The sequence below is a fragment of the Chelonoidis abingdonii genome, chromosome 5 (genome assembly GCF_003597395.2).
Source record: "Chelonoidis abingdonii isolate Lonesome George chromosome 5, CheloAbing_2.0, whole genome shotgun sequence".
NCBI lineage: Eukaryota > Metazoa > Chordata > Testudines > Testudinidae > Chelonoidis > Chelonoidis abingdonii.
Genome location: NC_133773.1, coordinates 77,438,140 through 77,462,570, shown reverse-complemented (window position 1 = coordinate 77,462,570; position 24,431 = coordinate 77,438,140). Strand labels below are relative to the sequence as shown.

Sequence of the window (24,431 nt, the reverse complement as noted above, 5' to 3'; positions counted from 1 at the left end):
CTGTTACAGAACGCACCATTAAAGTCATTTGATCCCTATGGCTGATGTCAGGTGTGCAGTCCAGAATAACAAAGTAATATCTTGCTGACTCTAAATCTGCCATAATCTTCTGTTTGACTTCTGTTGCCAGTAACTGTGTAATCTCCATTTTGAATTGTTTTTCCAAGCGAGTGGTTTGTGTACATTTCTTGGTTAGTGACTCATCCTGGAGTACAGCATCAAATTCAGCCATCAGCTCCACAATTTTAAGGCAATTTCCATTGTTTGGCACATACAGCTGATCTGAAGTGCCACGCAGTGCTAGATTATAAGTAGCAAGCATTCTCACAATGGCAATGAGCCTTTTCAGAACATTTTGCCAGTAAAGAGAGACTGATGCAATCTTCTCTTGATGCTGATCATCTATGGTGGCCTTTAACCGTAGTCTCATCTCAAAGAGTTTGCAACAAAAACAGTATGCAGCATTCTGGATTTTTGAGTACATAAGTCATGGCCTCTCCACTCTGTCACCATTGAGAATTTCATGCCAGCAATATGTTGGATGGAAACTTCTATTTTCATTGTCTTTGGGGAACATGAAGTTTTTCACTTGCTGTGGCCCATGCAGTACAAGGATGTCCCTCAGGCTACTGCTCATGTGGGTCCACAGTCCTGGATCATCTAGACTTAAGGAACTAACTCAGAAGCAGCTATTTCTTGCGCTTCCACCACACTCTTCTCTGATCTATACTTTTCTTCAGGAATGTGCATGATTACATCCATTTGTGATGAAGACATGAATGCTGCAGTAGCTGCTAGGTCACCTGCACACTGACTAACTGGAAGATCTGGCATCTCCTCACCACTCAGTTCCTCCCTGGGGCTGGAAGGCTCACCGTGAACATTTGTGTCTATGTATCTCAGGAGAGCTCCCTGCTTAGATAGAAAAGCTTTGTTTGCTTGCTTTCTTTTTCTGAATGCTGCCCCAGACGGGCGTTTTCTTCTTTCAGTCATGACTGCTGTTCTGTCCCAGCTATAGTGGCTCTCAACACTCAGTTGAAGGGGACAAATAAGCAGGCTGGTAGCAGGGCCTGAGAGAGGGAGGATATCAGCATCTTAAGGGCTAACTGGCTCCTACTGCTTCAGTTGACAGCCTCTTCTCCTCAAGTGGGTTCAGAGAAGCAGCAGGAAACTCCCTGAGAAGCTGGTGTTAATCTGTCCAGGCTCATGGGGGTGCTAGAGAGGTACATAAGAAGCTCCTCCTCCTCTTTCTTCCTGCAGCTCCTGCTGCTTTCTGTTATTCCCTCTCACCCTTTCTCCTGCCTGCCTGTTATGTCTCTTGTGCCCTCCTTCCTCCAGCTTCTCTGTGCATGTAGAGCAGAGAGAGTACATATGCACCAGCAGCAGACACAATTTTCTACACTCTGGGTCCTAGTAGTGCCCCCGACACACACAGTCTGGCACCTGAGATGGCCGTCTCAGTTCGCCTCATGGTAAGGCCAGCCCTGAGGAACAGGGTTGGAGGAGGGAGAGAGGAATCCCTGCTCTCACATCAGAAAGGGATTTTTAGAGGGAGGACCATTCCTAGAAAGGGAAGGAAGAGAGAAACTATCTCTTACAGCAGCCAGGAGGTAAGGCATGGAGAGTCCCACATTAATTGGACAGTATTAGTAATAGCACAGAAGGTGGTGTCCTTGAACAGGTATGAAGGAAAGCAGCCTATTAGAAATACCAGAGGACATGGGGTTATGACGATGAGTGTATTTCTCATCAGGTCAGTGCTTATATCCTAAACTCTGATGGCAGAAAGAAGATACATGTTTTTCATATAAGCCTTTAGAGAGTTGGTTTAGTACCTTCACTAGTTGGTGTCTGGTATTTGTTTCAAGCCCCGAAGTACTTTGTTTGGGTGTGTAGTGAGGCGGCCTGCCTCTCGGCTGCCCCAGAGGATGAAGAGCCCAGCCAGAGGCCGGACTGGGCGGAGCTAAAGAGCTCTGAGCCTGCCCCGCAAAGGGTCAGGCGCCGACCCCGAACTATAAAGGCTGGCCCTCAGAGCTCAGTCAAGCCCCAGGAGCCGGAGCGAGCAGACGTCCCCCAGGGAGCTCGGGACTGGGAGACTCCTGCAACCCAGGGTAGCCGCCCAGAGTGGCCCAAGCTCCCCCGTGCCCGCTACCTAGAGGAGCTACCGGAGCTCCCCTGCTCCTGCTACCCAGAGGAGCCGCTGGAGCTACCCTGGGCCGACTTTCCGGAGGAGTGGCTGGACCTACCACCCAACCCCGGCCGGGACAAACGCATTCACCTGGACCCTGCAGAGGACAACCCCAGGATCCAGGTAAGCCCCAAGGGGGAGTCTGGAAGTAGCCCGGGGGCAGCCGACCCTAGTCTGGCTGCAGCACACCCAGAGCCAATGTCAGTGTGTTGCGGCCAGGATTCCCTCTGATACAGCAGCAGGCAGCCTGCCACTGTTAGGGCCCCAGGCTGGGACGCAGAGGAGTGGGCAGGCCTGCATCCCCCCTCCCACCCCACTCACAAGTGGCAGTCTCCCCCTCGCCCCGACACTCAGGCCCAGGAGCCTCGGCTTCTTACCTTGCAGAACTGTTTGCTCAGCCCCTGCCTAAGGGTCTGAGCCCCTGAACTATTATCTGTTGCCTCGTCCTGACCCAGGGCCTGGACCTAATAGACTGAACTGTTTGCTCAGCCCCTGGCTGAGGTCCTGAGCCCTGAACCATTGTCTGTTGCCCTGCCCTGACCCAGGGCCTGGGCTTAATAAACTGCATTGTTTGCTCAGCCCCTGCTTGAGGGTCTGAGCTCTGCATTGTTATTTGCAGCCCCGCCCTGACCGAGGGCCTGGGTCTAATAGACTGAACTGGTTGCTCAGCCCCTGTCTGAGGGTTGGAGCCCTGAGCTGTCATCGTTGCCCCAGGTAGTGAGGCGGCCTGGCTCCCAGCCGCCCCAGAGAGGGGTGAGCCCCAACAGCGGACGTCTACACGGTGACAAAAATGTTCATGTGCTGAGTGAACTATACTTTTCAAAAATGTATTTAGAAATTATCAAAATGATTGTTGCAGTTTGCTGATAGAGAAGTTGATCAGATCAGTTTGACAGGCCGCAGAGTGAAATGGTGGATTAATACCCAAATATAAAACAATTCATCCAAATTTCAAAGTGCATTTATGATTAGGTTAAGTCAGCACCTTGTTTACCTTATTACAGTCCTTTCAATTATATTCATTTTAGCATATTACATCCTTCATTCTTTAAGAAATGTCCATGTTTTATTGAAAAGTTGGAATACTACTTTAGACCTGTGTTTACTTAGAGATCATTATTTGGTGAATGGATGACTCTTTTTACTTCCTTAGAATTCATATGAATGCTGTTCTCTCAGAGGCACATCTGAGGATGATATGATCATTCAGCCTTCATGCTCATCAAGGTTTTGGATATTTTTTTCTGTCTGGCATCTGTGCAAAATGAGATATTTTTATGAGTCAGTTATTTTCTGAGTTGTGAACTATGATCAATATATTTAATGATTTTGTGACTTTTTAAGGGTCAAAATTATGTCTTCACAGTAGTCTATGGAATGTACAACCAGTTTTAAAACAAAATGCATCATCTTTACAAGTTTTGACATGCTATAAATGTCCAGTAAGATTCATGGCAATTTAATTGTAGTTCATTACACATTTTAATCATGTGTCTATACACAGCATATTCAGTATTATAAAATCTTCAAAAAGATATACATCATACCTGGTCCAAAACAATGTCATCGTTGATGATTGTTCAGATTCTAACCTGATTTATGTCATGCAGGATGCTACCAGCTTGAATATGCCTGATCTTGTCTGGTTCCAATGTTCATGTTCTTTTTTCCATCTCTATGCAGTTCCTATCTATAATGAAAATACAGAAATAATTTTCAGCATTTAGAAAACAAATAAAATGAATTGTTTCAAGATTTGTGATGGAGCTTCAGAGAGTTTAATGTAAATTCTTGTCAGACTATCATTTAAGTTTGTCACATGAAAAGCAAATTGGAAGAGTAAAATACATGAGACATGTATTTGTTTTGTTCTATTCATTGCTTTACTTTCACCCGGTGTGTTTTAATTAACCAAGTATAAAAGTATTGCTGCACAGTGGTCAGATCCATGCAGACCCTAGGTGTGCATTTTTTTCTGGATGTGACTTAGGCAGTGAGGAACCAACCAGAAGAGATGATTTTCATGCCCATCCTTTCACCCTTCTGTTACCTGGATGTCCTGTTCCCTCCCTCTTCCTCTTTCCCAATAGTTATGGCCTCAACAAACAGAAGATGAAAAGTAGGAGTTATAGGGAGAGTTTGAGGAAGAGAAGACAATGTAGTAATAGAGGTAGAGGGTGTTTCTGACTTCTCTTTTTTTCCTCTGATGGGGAAACTCTCCTCCTACAGTCTGGATACGTTACTTCTACTGCCTCCTTACGTTTTTCTTCTTAGTGCACTCTGTGTCCTCCCACAAAGAAGATTCCCTAAAAGTCCTCTAGGCTTCTTCCTCATTTCCCCTGTTCCTTCCTTCCTTTTTTTCCTTCTCCTCAGGAGAAATATCAGGTGCCTCTCAAAAATCCATTTCACAGATCTGTGGCGTCCACTAGGGCCCACTTGAGAAGGGTGACGTGTTCAGAAAGATGACTGATCTTTTAGATTTTGGCTAACTATTTAAATGAAAAATACACTTTTGACTAATCTCCAAGACTGATAATGATCTGACATTATATTTTAGCTCTTAAACTCTGTTTTGTGATGGGCACTTGTTTCTGCTGTTTTTTTCTATAGATCAGTAGCAACTGTTTCTTGAACAGCAGTGCAGATAGCCATTGGGCTTATGACTTGGGTAGAGTGGCTAGTGTTATAGGAAGAGTGGGATAGGATTTTTAGCTTTGGAAGTAAACTGCTGGAGAGACAACAAACATGAGTGAGAGAGAGAAGAGGTGTGAACATCTTTTTGTGATTGGAAGCTTCGTGCCTGGGTGACAACCAGGGGGATTCATACCCAAAGGTCTGAACTGCTCTGGCCACATATGGTAACTCTTCACTTAAAGTCATCCCGGTTAACGTTGTTTCATTGTTGATCAATTAGGGAACATGCTCGTTTAAAATTGCGCAATGCTCCCTTACAATGTTGTTTGGCAGCTGCCTGCTTTGTCCACTGCTTTCAGAATGAGCAGCTCATTGGAGCTAACTGATGGCGACTTGGAACCAGAGTGGACCAGCAGTTCTCAACCCCCCCCCCCGTATCAATTGCCGTTCAGCTGTCCCCTGCCCCATTGCAGTGTGCTGCTCCTGCCCTCTGCCTTGCATCTGCTCCCCGAAGCTTCCTGCTTGCTGTGCGAGTGAGGGGTGGGGTGGGGGAAGAGGGGTGCTAATGTCAGGGTGTCTGCCTCCCCCCGCTCCTTGCTCCTTTACCCCATCTGGCCATCTCCACAGAGCAGCGGGGCACACAACAGGGCTCAGGACAGAGGGAGCTTGCTGGCAGCAGCTGTTGTCTCAACTTGCTAATCAGCTTAAAAAGGTCGGCGAACTTAAAGGGGCAATGCAGTCTCTCTCTCACTCACACGTGTCGTCTCTCTCTGCCATGCTGTCTCCCCTCCATTCGTGCTGCCTTGTAGAGTGTTAGAGGGGTAGCCGTGTTAGTCTGGATCTGTAAAAGCAGCAAAGAATCCTGTGGCACCTTATAGACTAACAGATGTTTTGGAGCATGAGCTTTCGTGGGTGAATACCCACTTCGTTGAATGCATGTCATGCATCCAACAAAGTGGGTATTCACCCACGAAAGCTCATGCTCCATTAACCATGTATTAACCCTTGAGGGCTCAGCCGAGTGCTAGTTCATTATTTAGCAGTAAGGCATTCCCTCAAAAATATTCCACCCTCCTACACCCTCTGACTCCACCACCTCAACCAACCTACACAATCATCATTGCTGTGTACAGTATTAAATTATTTTAAAAAAATTTCCCTGGAACCTAACCCCCACTATTTACATTAATTCTTACGGGGAAATTGGATTTGCTTAACATAGTTTCGCTTAAAGTAGCATTTTTCAGGAACATAACTACAATATTAAGCGAGGAGTTACTGTACCAGAAAACAATTGCCAGGTTAAAAAAAATGTTCAAATTCTGAACATCTTGATTTTTGCTTTTCCTTTTATCCAGCACAGCTACTACTGTATAGTAGATACTGAAACAAATGGTGCTTCAGCTTGGCTTTGCTGGTTTTGAACTAGTCACGTTCCTTTTACACTGAAAAGGTCTATACTCTATGTATAGTAAAATCAGCATGATACGGTGGGAGTAATCTTAGTCTCATGAGTTAGAGTATCCCATATTTTCTGAAGATTGACAAAAAAAATTGGTTTTGTTTTAACTCAGTCTTTGTGGCAATGTATTAATTTGTGCCACTATTTAGAATGTTTTGTACTAGAGTTTTATAAATTGTACATAGAACAAGGATTTTGGATCTAAACATTTTTTCTGTGAACATCATGTCTCCAATTAATTCCCCACAACTACCATTTTATTCCTGATAAATTCTCATGCTATTCATTCAGCAGTTGCTCATGCAAAGGTTTATCATGCTTTTAGACAATCTGTTCACGTTTTTTAACTTAACTGCCTCACAAGAGAGCTATAAAAAAGACTTTAATGGTGATGCCTAGTAAGGTGTGTTCATTAACTGTCTGGTATAATTTGGTTGGGGATTTCCCTTTCTCAATTTATAAATTTACTGTGTTGAGGGATTTAATATGTGAAAATGAAATCTTATTACTGTGTTGATTTGATGGCTGATCTTATGGCAGAAATTCTAAAGCCAATGGCTGTGTGCTGTGCAGGAATCTTTGAAGGAGAGAAAAATAACAAACTAACATTTTTATAATCATTAACTTGCCAAAGTAGATTTCAAACCCCTTACTAGTCAGCTAGTAATATGCCAAATCCTTTTAAAAATCCACATTTTGTGATGACCATTCTGAAATCGAAAAGCATTTCTATTAGCAGAACCACCACAGTGGCTGCACAGATCTCTGGGGATAAGCATCCTCGTTGTCTCCATTAAGTGACAGAGTTGAATGTTTTACAGTGTGAGAAATATTTAGTCTTAATTTTGGATAAGATTACTCTGCTTAAGACCAGATTGTTGGTCCTTTTGGTCGCATAACTGTGTCTGCGAAGAACAAATGCAACATTTTCTCTGGTTGAGTTTCAGCCAGTTTTACTTAGGGGCTGTCTGCATATGGAAATTTACCAACATATTTATACTTACATAGTTATACTGGCATAACTCCCCATGTGGACACCCTTATTCCAGCATAAGTGTGGCTTTGTTTAGTTTAACTTGTGTCACTTTGAAAGTGGTATAAACTAAACTGGAAAAAGGCACTAATTCTTGAATAAGACTGGGGACTTTGGGCATGTATACTCTTAAAACACTACAGCATAGACACTGCCTACGTCAATGAGAGGGATTCTCCTATCAGTGTAGGTAATCCACCTCCTTGAAGGACGGTAGCTAGGTCGATGGAAGAATTCTTCCGATGGCCTAGTGCTATCTACACAGGGACTTAGGTTGACTTAATTACACTGCTCAGATGTGTGGATTTTTTTGTAGTATAATGGCTGGTCTATACTAGTTACAACTATAGTGAAATAAGTATGCCAGTAAATTTCCCTGTGCAGACAAGACCTTACTAAATTATGTTATGTTTGGGAATCTTTGAGTGCTTTAGCATTCTCTCCAATAGAATTTTCTCTGTTCTCTCACTTCTATTTAATATGTATACATAGGATTTATTGAGAAAATAGGGGTGGCTTGTTGAATAAAATAAGTCTTTGTAGCCTCCAAAGATATGAAATCAAATATGCCTTGGGAATTATCATTGTTTATGGTCTCTGCAAGGTGCCACAATGGATAAAAGTAGAGAGAGGGGAAGAGAAAGAAGGCTTACATACAAATATACACTTACTTCCTATTTCAGTGTAATGGGCCATTCCCTTTATGCTTTACCCTTTGTCCTCTTATATACTGGTACAATTTGGTGTTAATAAATCACAGGATCCTAGTAACTGCCATACTAGATCATACCATTGGTTTAGCTCAGTGGTTCCCAAACTGGGGTTTGCAAAATGTTACAGGGGGTTCTCGGGGGGGGGGGGGATTCCTAATGGCAGACAGAGCTGTCCCTGGGGACCCTGGGCAGCATGGGGCCAGCAGGCTGGAGCCCCTGTACTTCCAAGAGCTAAGCAGGTCAAATCAAGCATATCTATCACACTGAGGAGATTTAAACTTTAAGACTCCTTATAAGAAATAGAAAGGGAGGTGGATGTTTTTTGCTGTGTTTAAAATTAAATAAGCAGCTAGTATTATTTTTAAAATTATTATGAAGAACAAGTTTAAGCTTTGTTGTAACGTTGTGCGTTGTTTGCATGGACTGCTCAAGACCTGAATGCTTCTGTAGGAGGAACTCTTCGAGTTGGCTTCTTTAATACATTCATGCTGTTTCACATCTGATGCTCCTTGATGAAACATAGGAGCCTTGTCTTATAACAGGCTTATTCAAAGTGACACACGCTACGAAAGTGAGATCTTAGAAGAGTGTTGCCGTTTTCATATTGTAATAAAATTATTGTAATGATAAATAATAATTAATGATAAATAGTGTGTAAAAAAAACATGTCATAAAAACAAATTTCCAAGATCACTGCTTTTATAATTTATACTAAGGTAAAGGAGAAAATCCCTGGAAATACTCATTTTCAGGAGGGGGTTCGCGAGACTTGACATTTTAGTGAAAGGGCTTCACAGGTTGTTAAAGTTTGGGAACCTCCGGTTTAGCTAATCAGGTATCCTGCTTCCAGGAGTGATTCACGATAATTTATTAAGCTTCATGTTGGCTTCTTTGTAGTGAGTATTACTGTATGTGTGTGTGATTTGATTAATTACATACTTTTAATAAACAAGGATAATTACTGTAACAAAATCCATGCGTTGTTTTTAAACATCTAAAAATAAGCTGATAATTACTACGCCCTTCCTTTGAGCAATTATTGCTAATTATTTTAACATATGGGATGGGAGGTGATTGGCCAAAAAGTGTTTGTTTTATGTAAGAGCATTGGTGCATGAAAAGAATTCTAAAATGGATGTGATCTACATTAAATTACTAAAATAATAATTATTGGTTACTTTTTATTTTCATCTCTATTCATGCTGTTTGAATTAAGCTTGTTCTCAATTAAGTGAATTCAGTAACTGAGAATCCCCTCAACACTGTTCAGATCTATGAACTGTGTTGTGTCCTCATTTTACATGGATGATGTGGTCCCATGGGCTAAGTTCTCCCTTGCACAAAAATACCTTGCGTGAGCATGAAGAAGATCCATAAGTTTCAACACGGAGAGGCTGAGGTTTTTTCCTCAGCATTCCACCATCAGGATGAATAGGGCAGATTTTTTCATATTAAACTAATTGCTAGTGCTGGTATATATTAAAGCAGTTTCTGGTTCTGGGAATACCTCCACCATGTACATCTACCTTCCCTTCCTCCCTGGTAGTGCAGTGCAGCAGATGCCTGTAACTCTCTGTTCTGCCACAATAGCCACTGCAGTGAGCTAATTTTCTTGGAACAACATTAATGCTTGGGGTTTGTCTTCACTTGAAATGCTCACAGCTGCAGCACTGCAGCTCACCACTGTAGCGCTTCAGTATAGACACTACCTATACTGAGAGGAGGGGTCAGGATCGGTAATCCACCTCCCCAAGAGGAGGTAGCTAGGTTGACAGAAAAATTTGTCCTTTGATCTAACGCTGCCTACACTGGCTCAGCCTAACTTTTTAGTGCAGACCAGAACTTGATCAGTATCTGTAGTGTCTGGAACGGAGCAGTCCACAGGAAAGGCAACTCATTGACTACACCCATCCTGTAATCTTTGCAGAGTCTGATACGATAGAGTACTTCCCAAGAGGGCCTTATGAAGGATTTGGGGGCAGAGTGAAAGCATGCTATGGATTAGGCATGCTAGTCCCCTGCTCAATTTACTAGTTGTCCCTTCAGTAAAAAATTATTTGCAAAAAACCCCCCGACATGGTCTGTCTTCTGATTCTGTGAGGGAAGTCAATTATCACAAACTCATCAAATCACTAGAAGTAACATTTTTTAGTTAATTTCCATTTCAGAGCAAGTAGGAGTCAGAACATATTGGGCCACCTTCTCTTCTCTTTGGTCTTTTGTTTTTTGTTTTTGTTCTAAAAAGCTAGTGACTATGAAATTAATATCAAATTTTATGGTGATGGAATAGCAGATATTTAAAAAATATATATGTTTTAAAAGGATCCAGGAAACTTTCCCCATTAGGTTATAAGAACTTTAAGATAGACTGATTTTTGACCTTCAGACATTGACTGTGTTCCTCTTAATTGCTTGTGGAATCTGCACTGCAGTATAAGTAAAGAACACATTAGAGATCTTCTCACTAATTTGAATGACTTGGACCATGCCTCCCCCCACCCCCAAGCACTCGTGGCCCCTGCCCAAGTTTTAGTCACAGGTATTTTTAGTAAAAGTCAAGGACAGGTCACAGGCCATGAATTTTTGTTTACTGCCGGTGATCTGTCCATGACTTTTACTAAAAATACCTGTACTAAAACACAGTATTACACATGACAAATCCTGCATCTTGATAGGGGTTAGAGTAAATGACCCCTGAGGTCCTGTCTAACCCCATGAATCTATAAAGATATTTTAAGGGTACAAAATATCATATTTTAATGTAAAATGTTCACATATCTGTTGTCTGTTTTGCTTTTATCTTGTAGGTGTGTATGTTTAATACTAAAACTGAACTGCACACATTACAGTTTATTAACCTTACTTTTATTACTGGTCCAGTCCTGCACATCTGGTATATGTCCTTCATTGTCTACATTCTCTGAGGATATTCTTTCAAAATGCTTCATTAAAGGAAATATCAATTACAGGCATTTAGATTCAGCAAATATAATTATCAAGAATAATAAGCAGAGGTTAACTAAGAAATTAGTGGCTGTTGATGGTAGATGTTTAAATGACAAATCAGCATCCTACTTATTTTAACTCTTCCTGCGGTTAAGATTTCTATCAGTGTCGGAACACAGAAAGAACTCTGGGTCCTCTTAAGTCTATTTCCTCTTATTAGGAGAGAACCCCAAGGAATGTTAAATCCATTCACTATCTTTGTACTGTACAAAGAAAATTGTTGATAGTTTGCTATAGTTACTTGCTAAGTATAGGGGATAGTTGTCCATGTGTGGTCAAACTTCATCTGTTACATGTTTCATAAAATGTTATCTACATCTCATAGATCAGTGTTTTTCAAATGTGGGTCATGACCCAGTACCGGGTCGCAGCATGTAAGGCACTGGGTCGCTTTGCTCTGGTCAGCACCACCGACCGGGACATTAAAAGTCCCGTCGGTGGTAGTGCCCAGCTAAGACAGCCAAGTGTCTACCTTTTCCAACACCACGCTGCGCCCTGGAAGTGGCCAGCTAAGGCAGCCTAGTGCCTACCTTTTCCGACATTGCGCTGCGCCCAGGAAGTGACCAGCAGCGGTTCTAATTTTTTTTTTTTTTTTTTTTTTTTTTTAAACTGGTTTGAAGTTACTTTTTTTTTTTTTTTTTTTTTTTTAGGCAGAGGGGGCCTGCGGGGTTTCCGCATACTGCCCCTGCCCTGAGCACTGGCTCTGCTCTCCCATTGGCCAGTTTTCTGCCAATGGGAACTGGGGGGGGCAGTGCCTGTGGGCGAGAGACATGTGAAGCCACTTGTGTGCCTCCACCTAGGAACCAGACCTGTTGCTGGCCACTTCCAAGGCACAGCATGGTCCACAGTGCCAGGACAGGTGGGAAGCAGCTGTGCCTGCACCCTGGCTGCGCCACTGACTGGGAGCCACTGGAGGAAAGTCCGCACCCCAATGCCCTGCTGTAGCCCTGAACCCCCCCAAACCTGGAACCCCTTCCTGCACCACAAACCCCTTCATCCCTGCCCCCCCAGAGCCTGCACCCCCAGCCCAGAGCCCTAACCCCCTCCTGTACCCCAATCACCTGCCCCAGCCTTGAGCCCCCCCCCAAACTCAGAGCCCCTCCTGCACTCCAAACCCCTCATCTCTGGCCCCACCCCAGAGCCTGCACCCTCAGCCCAGAGCTCTGACCCCTTCCCAACCCTCTACCCCAGTCCTGAGCCCCTCCTACTCCCCAAACCCCTCATCCCCAGCTCCGTTGAGTCATGGGCATCAACAATTTTCTTCAACTGGGTCCCCAGAAAAAAGTTTGAAAACCACTGTCATAGATGATTCCATAATATTTACTTTCAGATAATATTTTTGAACATTATTTAGCCCCCACTGTTATAGCATTTTTCCTTTCCAAATTACTTTAAAAACACTTCTTCTGGGAAGTAGGTAAGCAAAGATTCTTAATCCATAGGTGCATGCAAACTGCCTTTCTGAAATCATCCCCAGATACTCTGGTACAGAGGAAACATCATTCCCTGGGTAAGAGGAAAAGTTAGGTGGCTATGTACCTTTTGAGATGGTGTGGAACCACCCATGACACATGTACAACAGGAGTGGGCCCTATTTGAATAATTTGTGTAAGGATTTAGGAGTATTTAGGATCTAGAGTTTCTAGGAGGAATTAATGAGAAGTCTTGTTTTTATAGAAAATATGGCACATTCAGCTGTTTTCTCTGGGAAAAGGCTGCAGCTTTATTAGGAGACAAAACTGAAATGAGGTAATGAAAATACTTATTGATTTACAAGCTTAAATCCAGATAAGTGTCATTATCCAGATCAAGGATGAAAATTTTGCTTCTGTAAAGCCACACATTTCCCATCCTCACTGGGCATTGGAGGAAATCAGACTGGGTAAAATGTCTTCTTAGAACCCTGGGTATGATGGTTACCTTTTAAAGAGACTAGCCCAAGTATCAGAGCATGCTGACTTTTATGGCCTCTGTAATTAAGTACATTAGCATTTAATATGGCCTAATAATGGCAACACTTAAAAGTACAGAGAACAAAAGTTTGAATAGAAGATACACATTGGATTTTGTTTGCCTGCCTTCTCATTTTGAATGTGCTTCGTGCTATAGAATGGGGAACAGTATCTTGGAAAGCCATGAGTGAAAAAGATTTAGGAGTCATAGTGAACAACTCAGCATGAACTTCCAGTGTGATGCTGTGGATGTATGAAGAGCAGAATAGTAAGTGGGAACAGGGAAGTGATTTTTACCTCTATGTGTAGCACTGATAAGAGTGATACTGGAATACTGTGTCAAGTTCTGGTGCTTGCATTTTTAAAAGGCTGTTGAAAAATTTGAAACAGTACCAGAACTCATCCCAAAGATCAAGAGGTGACTTGATTACAATGTATAACTATCTTCATGGGAAGAAAATACCAGCTACCAAAGGGCTCTTAAATATAGTTGAGAAAGGTGCCTAACAAAACAAATGGCCGGATGTTAAAGCCAGGTATGTTCACATTAGAAATACGGTATACATTTTTAATAATGAGGGCGATAGTTTTTCAGTAGTTAATCTGCCAAGGAAAATGGTGGATTCTCCATCTCTTGAAGTCTTCAGCTTAAGACTGGATGCCTTTCAGAAGATGTGTGTAGTTGGAAGAGAGTCTGAGACATAAGCCCTTGTATTAGAAGCCTGGTATGAGTCAGGAGCTGCTCACAGAATCTGGCAAGAACAGGGCTAATATTGCAAAAATACACATTCGTAAAAAGTGCTAGTTACAGAGCACTCATGCAAACACATCCCAATATCAAGTGGGTACCAGAATATTACAATATGAAGGCTGGTACAAAAACATTCCCCAAGGATAACAGGAACACCCTGACCCTTCCTAAATGATAAGCTCAGAATAACAGAACATAATAGAGATATTTTGATCAAACCAACATGTACAAGGTAATGAGTAATAACTAGCCACGTCAAGGGGAAGTAACTACAGTAACTATGTCAGAGGGGCACTACTAACTTGTTTGTATCAGGGTATAAAGATATATCTCAAAGAGAGTATCTTTGTCCAGCCTAGGGAGGAATGGAAAGTCCCGCCATTCACTGAGCTGGTCCACTGTTGTGGGCATACATGTATTAGCGGTCCAGTAGAGTCTGCGGGATACTAGTACTGTGCTTCGTTGACATTAAACATGGCTTGGGTGCCTTCATCCCTTAACAGATCTTGTGGGTCATTGGGTGGTTCGCTCAAGCTATGCCATGCCAGCTGTCTGCGCAGGGCTGGAGTAGCACACAGAGGGAATACACACACCCAGCCAAACATCTATCAGCATCTAACCACAATGTGCTGTAGTCAAACACAAGTTATTAGGCTCGATACAAGGGTATCTGAGTGAAATCCTATGACCTCTAGTGTGCAGGAGGTCAGACTAGATGATATAATTATCCTTTATGGCCTTAGAATATATAACTGTAACTTAGTTACTATTTTAAAGCTTGTCTCTGCAAATGTAAGGGTTAGAAACATACATTGGTCTTGTTTTTTAAAAAGGAAAGCTGAGATTCTTACGAAATCAGCTGTCTCCAAGAGCTGGGGCTTTAAGTAAAATAACTACTTTTTTGAGACTTGAGATAAAATCACAAGAGTTGGCAACATTAAAACAGTAAATGCGTCATTCAGTCATTTTTGCAGCAAAGTCCAGAATACAGGAGCATAAAAGACATAGTATACTATACTTTAGTTTTTAGTTTTCTGAATCTAAACATTCTTCTCAAATTCAGAGCAATCAGAATATAATTTGCATATTAAAAATATATCATCCATTATTTTTGTGATTTGTTCTAACAGTATTAAAGACACACAAAGACACACACAACTCTGAAAAACATAGCTTTTTAGTCAGCAAGGGCCAAATTCTCTTCTCACTCCGTTGTACATCCAGATTAATTCCATTGAAGTCAATAGTCACTTCATATTTACATTAGAATGAAAACAGAATTTGGTCCTTGATGTCTTCATATAGGTTTCACACTCTGTTAACTTGTAGTGTTGAATGTGTACCAGACACATAATCAGAAAGGAAGCTGTTGCTCTTTATTTTACGGTAAGGATCAAGGGCCTGATCCTGCTGGAACAGGAAATGGGTCTAAATATAGTAAACCCAGTTGGGGTTGCAAGCTTGGATTTCCAGTTTAGAGTTACTTAAAGTTTTCAAACTGATTTGCCCATCTTTAAAGTTACCAGGCACTCCAGTAGCATAGGATTTGACACCATCAGCTCTGGACTAAACAAAGACTGTGAATGGCTTGCCAATTACAGAACCAGTTTCTCCTCCCTTGGTTTTCACACCTCTACTGCTAGAACAGGGCCTCATCCTCCCTGATTGAACTAACCTCGTTATCTCTAGCTTGGCTTGCTAGCATATATATACCTGCCCCTGGAAATTTCCACTGCCTGCGTCTGACGAAGTGGGTATTCACCCACGAAAGCTCACGCTCCAAAACGTCTGTTAGTCTATAAGGTGCCACAGGATTCTCTGCTGCTTTTACAGATCCAGACTAACACAGCTACCCCTCTGATACTTGATACAGTAGCATAGAAGCATTCAATTAACCATAATGGGCACTGTATAAAAAACGCAGATAAAGTTCATTTTACCTTGTCACATAGATTAAAAATTTCCAAATGTGTACATATTTGCACATAGAGCATAATGCAGACATATAAGGGTAGGAATATCCCTAAAATTGTATCAGCTTTTTCCTCTGTAGGTCAGGAAACAGGCCCCTGGTGGCAGAAAGTCTGGGATAGATTCAGTGTTAAGTTTCTCAGGAGAGACAGAACAGAAGATTCAGCCTCTGGAAAGGTGACTTTAAACTATTGTACTGTGCCTGCTTTGGATGTTGGTGTGACCTACAGCATAAGTTAGAACACCAGAATAGCTGTAGCTGTTACGGCCACTGCCCCTCCCATCTTTGGCATGTGCCTAAACTGTGAGGGGCAGGGGAAGATAGAGGGAGGGAAGGAAACATGCAGAGGTGGAGGCATCAGCCCTATCTGCGGCTAGGACAGGAGAATTCTCCCTGATGCCGTTGTGGCTTCTTTATGGTACCTATACCCCACTGGAGCAGCCTACAGAACAGGCCAGAGCAGGGCCCGGAATCTGACTTTCCAGATGGAGGGGGCTGCAGCAACACAAAGCATCCACAACTTTCTCTGCAAAGGATATTCACTTAGAGACTGAGAAGTTGGCATTGCTGGCCAGGAGAAAACATGAGCAGACTGATGTGATTCCCCACAAACTTTTTTTTATTTAGTTAATCCAATTTAAATATTTTTCTTTTGTTTAGTTATTTTGTGTACATGCAGCACTGTTAATGACCACAGAAATTTGGCTCACAAAAACATTTTTTATTTGCCTGAGTAGTAATCAACAAGATGTCAATGTTCCTTGCACTTTTTTGTAAAAATATATAAACTGTACAGTATGTTTTATGTGCAGAATATTTTGAAGTATGAAATTGTAATAGAGATATCGTAAGAACATTTATGGTTTAATGTATAGCCATATATCTTGTAAGCTAAAATACAGTAATATTGTCTTCACTTTGTAGATATTTTTGACCTTTAAATTAATATTTAGGTTAAAAATTTCAGAATGGCCTAAGTGTCTTGGGATCCTAAATCCTCACTGACTTTCCCTTCTGAAAATTTTATTCCTAATTCTTTAATAATATGTACCAGCTAGCTGCAGCTGTATTAATATTGTATAAGCAAATTGAAATACTGTACATATTAATTTCCATTTAGAATAGTACTTAACTGCCTGGGCATGACTTCAGTGTAGTACCGTGTTAATAAATGAGGAATATATGTTTGAATGTGTAGCCATATATTGACAAATGAAAAGAGCAAAAATACTTGGTAATGTACAGTTAGAAATTGAGTTAAAGGGAGTTTCTCTTAAGCTGTTTGGAGCTATAGACTCAAATAGGATTCACAAACTCAAAGGAAAGAACATAGAAATATGTGGTTTGAATCTGTGATTCTGATCATGTAAGGAAGGGTATTTTCAAGACCTCAGAAATTCATACATTGGCCTATTCTGTATATATGAAAAATTGATTTTAAACAGAAGCCACAATACATCTTGAACTATGGCGTTGCTTCCTGTCCCCTATAATTAACCAATTCTGTAAATTTTGGGAAAGTTCAATACAGCTGCTTGGACAAGGATCACAATGTGGAAATGAGCTGGGTGTCTTAAGGTACTTAGATGCTATGATCATGGGTGCCATATGAGGACCTAGATCAGGGATTGGCAACCTTTGGCATGCAGCCTGCCAGGGTAAGCACCTTGGCGGGCTGGGCTGGTTTGTTTACCTGCCATGTCTGGAGGTTCATCTGATCGCGGCTCTCACTGGCCAATGGGGGCTGCAGGAAGCAGTGACCAGCATGTCCCTCGGCCCGCGCCACTTCCCGCAGCCCACATTGGCCTGGAGCGGTGAATCGCGGCCAGTGGGAGATGTGATTGGCCAAACCTGTGGACGCAGCAGGTAAACAAACCAGCCGGGCCTGCCAGGGTGGTTACCCTGGCGAGCCGCGTACCAAAGGTTGCTGATCCCTGACCTAGATAGATAAACTGAAGAAATATGCTCATGTGCTCCGATCCTGCAATTGCCAATGAAAGTCATGAATCTGTGAATATAAGTGTATATATATATATATATATATAACTAATGGTGCCTAATGTTAAGCATGCAGGTTTGAATGTTTTGGCTTTGGGTCACAGCTAATGTGTACTTTCAGAATTACAGTAAAAAGGTTCATGTAAATACAGAGTATGTCTAAATGTACATCTTTGGATCTCTATATGTTGATGTAGTACATAGAGATTGTGGGATTTTTGGCCTGGTACAAAACCTACTTAAGTTAGTGGAAACCTACTGTTGACTTCAATGGGCTTTGTGTTAGCTGCTGTGTGTGTGTGTAACTCTGATTAACTTTAATGAGAGGATACATGTGTGTTTCAACAGAATATAAGAATCACAAATTAAAATTAAAATTAAAAATTTCTGCCAGCAAATTCTTTTATCATGACATCTGAGAGAAAATAAAAGGTTAAAATACAATAAAATTGTTAGACATTGCACACATATAGAGAGATGTGACCATGGAATGTTTTGTGGGGGGTTGGTTTCTTTTAGCAGCCAGTGTAATGTCTGCCTACAAGTGATGCAAAAACATATAGATGGAGATCCATCTTCCTAATGTCTTAGGAAATCTCTGGAAAGTGGAGGGTGTGAAAAATTCAGGGAACAGGATAAAACCTTTGTTCCGCAGGTCATTCAGACAAACTGATTTGTATATGTTCAACGTTACAAAGCTGATTTTGTTACAGAATCTGCCTTGTGTATTCAACTCCAAATTATTTTCCATACCTTTCTTATTGAAGATAGGTTTTTAAAAGATGTTCAATATCGTGGCCTTTTTTCCAGTCATGACTTTATCTGCTTTCTCATTCATTAATGGACCTACTTTCTGTACAGTACAACTTTTTCTCGATAGACTTAATTTGTAAGAGCTCCTCTTAACTCCATTGGTTAGCCAAAAAGCAAAATAATGTTATCTTAATCTTATCCCTGCAAACCTTGAGTATTGCCATCCACAAGTATTCAAAAATCATGAGCCAGGCCCAAAAAATCATGATTGGTGTGAAAATGAGATTTTATAAATGATGAGATTTTAAAATAATAAATGTTGAGTTCTTTTTATTTGCCTTCTGTTATTGGAGCCTTTAGGGTTCAAGTTATCAAGTTTTTCTCTGCCACCATGAGGGTTAGAAACTTACTTTTTTGTTTAGTGAAAGCTGAAATTCTCATGTAATAACAAGACCCTAAGAACTGGAGCATCCTACTATCACAAAACTTGCAATAAAATGAGGAGAAATAGATACACTGACTATGATTCTGAGTGTTCTTGCTTGCTCTTCTCTCTCTTTTTCCATTTCTGTTATAGATATTCTTGTATCCTCAGATCTTTGAGCACCTCTTTCTGAAGCCACGTTGAGTCAGTCTATTTTGTCTCATCTTATCTACATACAGTAGAACCTCCAAGTTATGGACACCTTGGGAATGGAGGTTGTCCGTATCTCTGAAATGTTCTGTAACTCTGAACAAGAGGTTATGGACTTCAGCCATGGGGGGAGGGCTGTTTGCAGCTTCTGGGGATAGGCGGTTCTGTGCGTGGGGCTCAGGGCTTCTTCCCCTCTGGAGTACCTGGGCTCAGGGCTTTAGATCTGGGGGAGTGCTGGCGCTCAGGGTTTCAGCTCCATTCCCAGTTTCAGCCTCGCAGGGGGCACCGGGGCTCGGGAATGGGGCAATGGGGCTAAAGCCCTGAGACCCGGTGCTTCTGAGTTCCAGGGCTAAAGCCTCGAGGCAGTACAGTATTTGCTGAGGGGGGCTGTGTGGTTTTTTGTGTGTGCGCTGCTGTCTGATTACTTTCAGTTCCACAGGGTGTCTGGTTGGCCAGTAAGTCTGTAACTCTGGCATTTGTATCTTTCAGGTTCTACTGTAGTTATTTATATGGCTCCCATCACCATAGTATCTGAGTGTTTTGTTGTTTTGCATTTGTCTTTTTCAGATTAACTGTATTTTGTAGCTAATGTACTGTGCAGATGCATTTTACATGTCTTCAAACATTCTGACAACTTTACATCTCTAAAGAATTTCTGTACTACGATCATATAAAGATTATTCATTAAAGGCTCGATCAAACTTCTGAGCTAGGTGCTGAGCATTTTCAACTCTTACAGACATCAGTGGGACTTGAACCTAGGGGGACACCAAGAGCCCTCAAGTTCTAGATTTGTACTGAAATTGTGAAAATGTGTGAAAATATTTTTCATGCATTTTTCTGAAGTTTTACACCAACACACATAAGCTTTTTAAAACAATTCATCCTAAGGATATCCCTAGAAGCAAGTATTTCCACAGAATTTGATGTGCTGATCTGACTTGTGGAGGAGTACTAAAACAGCATCAAGGTTTTCAGCTTAATGGAATGATATTTGCCAAAGTCTAAAAGTCTTCACTTCTGCCAAGCAAATGGCAGCAAAGAGGTGGCATAAATCATAGTCTGGTTGACTCAGATTTGTTTTCTTGGTAATAGAGATTTCCTTGCTTTGCAGTCAAAATTTATTGTTATGTCTTTATTTGAGTGCAATAAAAAGAAAGATGAATACACGTCAGTCAGCAGGTTATGGATATAGATCTTTAAAGAGAAATATTTTCAGTGTGAAAATTTTTTATTTTGGCAAATGTTTAAAGCTTCTCACTGTATATATTTTTGTTTGTGTGTTTTATTCAGCACCCACAGTATCAGAAAGCGAAGTAACTGCCAAGAACTAATAGTCTAACCCTTTTAAAATTTGTATTTTTGTTATGATTGCAAGATCTCTCTGTTACTAAAATGCAAAATATTATTTATATGTGTATTACAGTAGAGCCTAGAGACCCCAACAGAGATTGTGGTGCACACTGTACCAACATATAGTAAGAAACAGACCTTGCCTCAAAGGGTTTACAGTCTGAACAGACCAAATAGACAAATGTTGGGAGGTAAAACAGAGACTGAGAGGCAACGTGTGAGTTTCTCAGATCACACAACAGTTCAGTGTCAGAGCTGAGAATAGAATCCAAGTCTCCTAAGTCCTCTCCAGTACATTATCCACTGAACTAGAATCTCTTAAACAAAATAATTGATATTGTATAAAACGATTATGTAAATAGGATTCAAATTAGCTTATTGATTATTATTATTTTTGGTACTGGCTAAAGCCCCAAAACTACACAATTAGACAGTTGCTTATTTTTACACACTGAGTATTCCCTTAAAAATACCTTCTGAGAGATACCATGGCCTGGAAAGGCTCCCATATACTGGATGTGGATTGTCTAGAGACCAATGGAAAAAGAGAGGACATTTTGGGTAAGTAGCCTGAGTTTAAACTGACTTGGGGCCAGCTTTCTGATCTAGAATGGATATGACCTGTCCAAGGCAGAGTTTCAGTCCTTCCTGGGAAGGATTGGAAGGACTTCAACCTTCCACTTGAGGCCTTGTAAACTGATGGGTGACTTATGGTAAGCTTTTAGCACTCACATAGGACCTTTCTTATTTTGTTTTATGTTTTCTCTGCAATGCTTTCATCTTAAGAGTAAATATGCTTGCTTATAAAGAGCTGTGGGGTAACTGCTGGCAATTACACTATTCATAAATAAGGCTAGGATTTTGTCAGGGTGATTTTTAGTAAAAGTCATGGACAGGTCACGGGCACTAAACAAAAATTCATGGAAGCCAGTGACCTGTCCCCGACTTTTACTAAAAATAACTGTAACAAATAACTGTGGCTCCAGGTGCCTCTGCTGCCCATGGTGGCTGAGGGCACCGAGGTCCCCTCACTCCCATTGCCTGCAGTTGTTCGGAGCTGTGGGGCCTGCCCTTGGTGGTTGGGAGCTATGGAGCTCCTGCTGGCTGACAGTTCCAGCCCCAATGTTCTGGGGCTGAAGCGGAAAATGTAATGAAGGTCTCTGAAAGTCATGGTTTCTGTGACTTCCATGACATAATCTTAGCACATGCTGGCTGGCTGGGAATATCACAGCATAGGCGGGAACTGTGAAGCCTGGAAAAATCACTCAGGAACGGGAGAGATCTTGGTCTCCACCCAAGGGAGGTGACAGCTGAGGAACCAGGAGTCTACAGTGGGTGCCCCTGGTGGGCCGTGGAGGGGAAGTACAGATGTAGTTGCCTTGAACTATGACATAAATAACAGTGCATAAAATTAGGCATATATGTAAACCTTTGCAGTATTGAGGCCTGTTTCTTTTCATGCATTTAAAATATTAATATTTGAATTCATTATGGCTCTAATTCAGCCAAGCATGTAAGTATGTGCTTAAGAGCTTTACTGAAGTTCATCCCCTTTCATAAGTGCCTAAAGTTAAGCATGAGCTTAAGTGCTTTGTGGTATTAGGGTCTATGGTTTAGTCTGAATAAAAGGAAAATCATTTATTTTCATAAAATTGAAGTCAATTGCTTTACCTTATTAATCTCAACCAGTACTGCACAGATGCTCTGGCCTTATTATAAGGGCGAATTATCTTCAGAAGTCAAGTGTTTCTAAGCTTTATGTTAAAGATGTTTATTATAAGGTTGAAGTGTGATAGAGCTCAAATAGAGTATCATGCCTTAAGTTCAGGAATCATCTTACAGATCAAAGACTTAACATGAAGCTGAGATATTTCAGAATGTTTTGTTATAATAGGTCATAATCATAATAGAAAAATGTTAATGCATTTTTCTTACTATAATTAAATTCCAATTTGACTCATGTGTCTCACTCTTGAAACACTTTTGCTGTGGTTCAGACACTATGATTTAAAACGCTAAAAATGAACACATTATTGTTAAACACTAATTCAATCCTTTTTAAAAAAAAAAATTATGAATTTATGTTGGAGGGGAAAGAAAGCTGTTAAATCCAGACTACTTTACTCCTGTTTTAAACTACTAATCTGGAGTAAACGGTTAATTTGTTAATTTAAATGCCTGATGGTGAGTCTCACTTTCAGTGATTGACTGCTTTCACACACACACCCCCATGCCCCATCATTTGTGTGTGCTGGAACATTGATGTTGAAAAGAAAAAATAGGTATAGGTCTAATAGAACTTCCATAGAAGTCAGTGGGAATTTTTCAGTTGATTTCAATGCGAGTTAAATCAGTCCCTAAATTCTGTTTGTTTGGTTTTCTTTTTTTGTCAACCTTCTTAACTAGAAGCATTTTCAAAATTAGTGATAGGATTCCTCCGTTGATGAAAAGTCTGTGTGAAAAAGAGACATGACTTAAAGCTGACAGCAAGAGAGTGGTGGTATTATTTCATACATACACACAGAATTTTTATAATAAAAGAAAGGCATGGGCACTGGCTTTTAATCATTTAAACTTCATGGGACACAAATTTGAATTCTCTGTGATCTCTCTTCTGCAGTTTCTGTACTTAATTTAAATAGATATTCAGAATGAAGATTTTTTTTATCAATAGTTTTGGTTTTTCCCTTTGAAAAAAATTCAGAGATAATCTGCAGTAACATGCCATTAGTATCCCATAGTTAAATTTCCTGAATAAATACCAACAACAATTGCAAATATGTTTATAATATTTTGTATACCCACATCCTCTGAACTTTAAATAAACTCAGGTTAACATCTTTTAACATTTTAAGGAAGCCCTAAGGCTGTTTTACTGATTTTTAGCATATGTCAATAATTGTAGTGGGCTTTCTTTTTTTAGAAACCTAGACCAAACAGCTGTGGAAAGTAGTTGTCATGCAACAAACTAAAGGATTTTTCAGTTTTGATGTATGTAGTATTATATAAAATGCATTACGTATACATAATTATATATGCTGAAAATCTAATACCTTTTTCTTCAATTGTTAGCGGACCTCTTCTACTGCAAGTCCTTCTCTAATCCATACAGGACTCCATAGCTCTCCAGCTGTATTGTTGTTCTTGGTGCAGGGACCTCCAGATATAAAACACAGAGGTAGCTGAGAAAGGATGCCTCTGCTTAAATTGCACTGTGTACAATATAGATTTGGCATGTTCACAGCCTTCAGCTGATCTGAAAGAGCTATTGGTCTCCTCCAGAACTTTGCTTGTTGTCAGCTGTCACGGGTAACTGTTGGCCAGCATGAGACTCATCTGTTTCTATGATCCAATACTATTTCTTTTTATGTAGTAAAATGTGCTTTGTTGTGTCTTCTGATTTGTCTCAGAAGCTTTAATGAAATTAATATATAGATGAAAAGTGTGGGTTTTTACTCTGTGTGATACTTTCAACATGTATTTTTGTACAGCATCATTGTAATGGGACCAGCACCCACCTCTTGTGAGTGCCCCCTCTGGCTGGATGTGTCTGTTTTTTAAACCAGTCCAGCCCTGGCATGGGGCCATATCTCCAGGGCTTCCTCCCGGGGGACACTATCTTCCTGCAGCCCTCCCCAGGCTCAGTCCCTACTAGGGATGTAAAATATTAAATGGTTAACCAGTAAGCATTAGTCCCTGATGTGTGAGCTATCTCCCTTTGTGGACATGGGATGGGAACTGAGTTACTGCAGAGAATTCTTTCTTGGGTGCTGGCTGGTGAGTCTTGCCCACATGCTCAGGGTTTAGCTGATCGCCATATTTGGGGTCGGGAAGGAATTTTCCTCCAGGGCGGATTGGCAGGGGCCCTGGAGGTTTTTCGCCTTCCTCTGCAGCGTGGGGCATGGGTCGCTTGCTGGTGGATTCTCTGCAGCTTGAGGTCTTCAAACCACAATTTTGAGGACTTCAATAACTCAGTCATGGG

The 24,431-nt window shown here is 41.1% G+C and overlaps 1 protein-coding gene across 4 annotated transcripts in view; it reads left to right on the top strand.

The window, feature by feature from the left end:
- VEGFC (vascular endothelial growth factor C) overlaps positions 1-24,431 on the top strand; it is a 129,044-nt gene that overhangs the window by 22,194 nt on the left and 82,419 nt on the right. Inside the window, exons 1-2 of one of the 4 annotated variants that reach the window (XM_032783541.2) lie at positions 560-2,311; positions 3,342-3,415. The exons of 2 other annotated variants lie outside the window; for them this stretch is intronic. In XM_032783541.2, coding sequence (XP_032639432.1) covers positions 3,404-3,415 — 12 coding nt within the window. In that variant the 5' untranslated portion in view covers positions 560-2,311; positions 3,342-3,403. Of the gene's footprint in view, positions 1-559; positions 2,312-3,190; positions 3,416-24,431 lie in introns of those variants that run through there. One more of the 4 variants, XM_075066387.1, reaches the window with a different exon arrangement.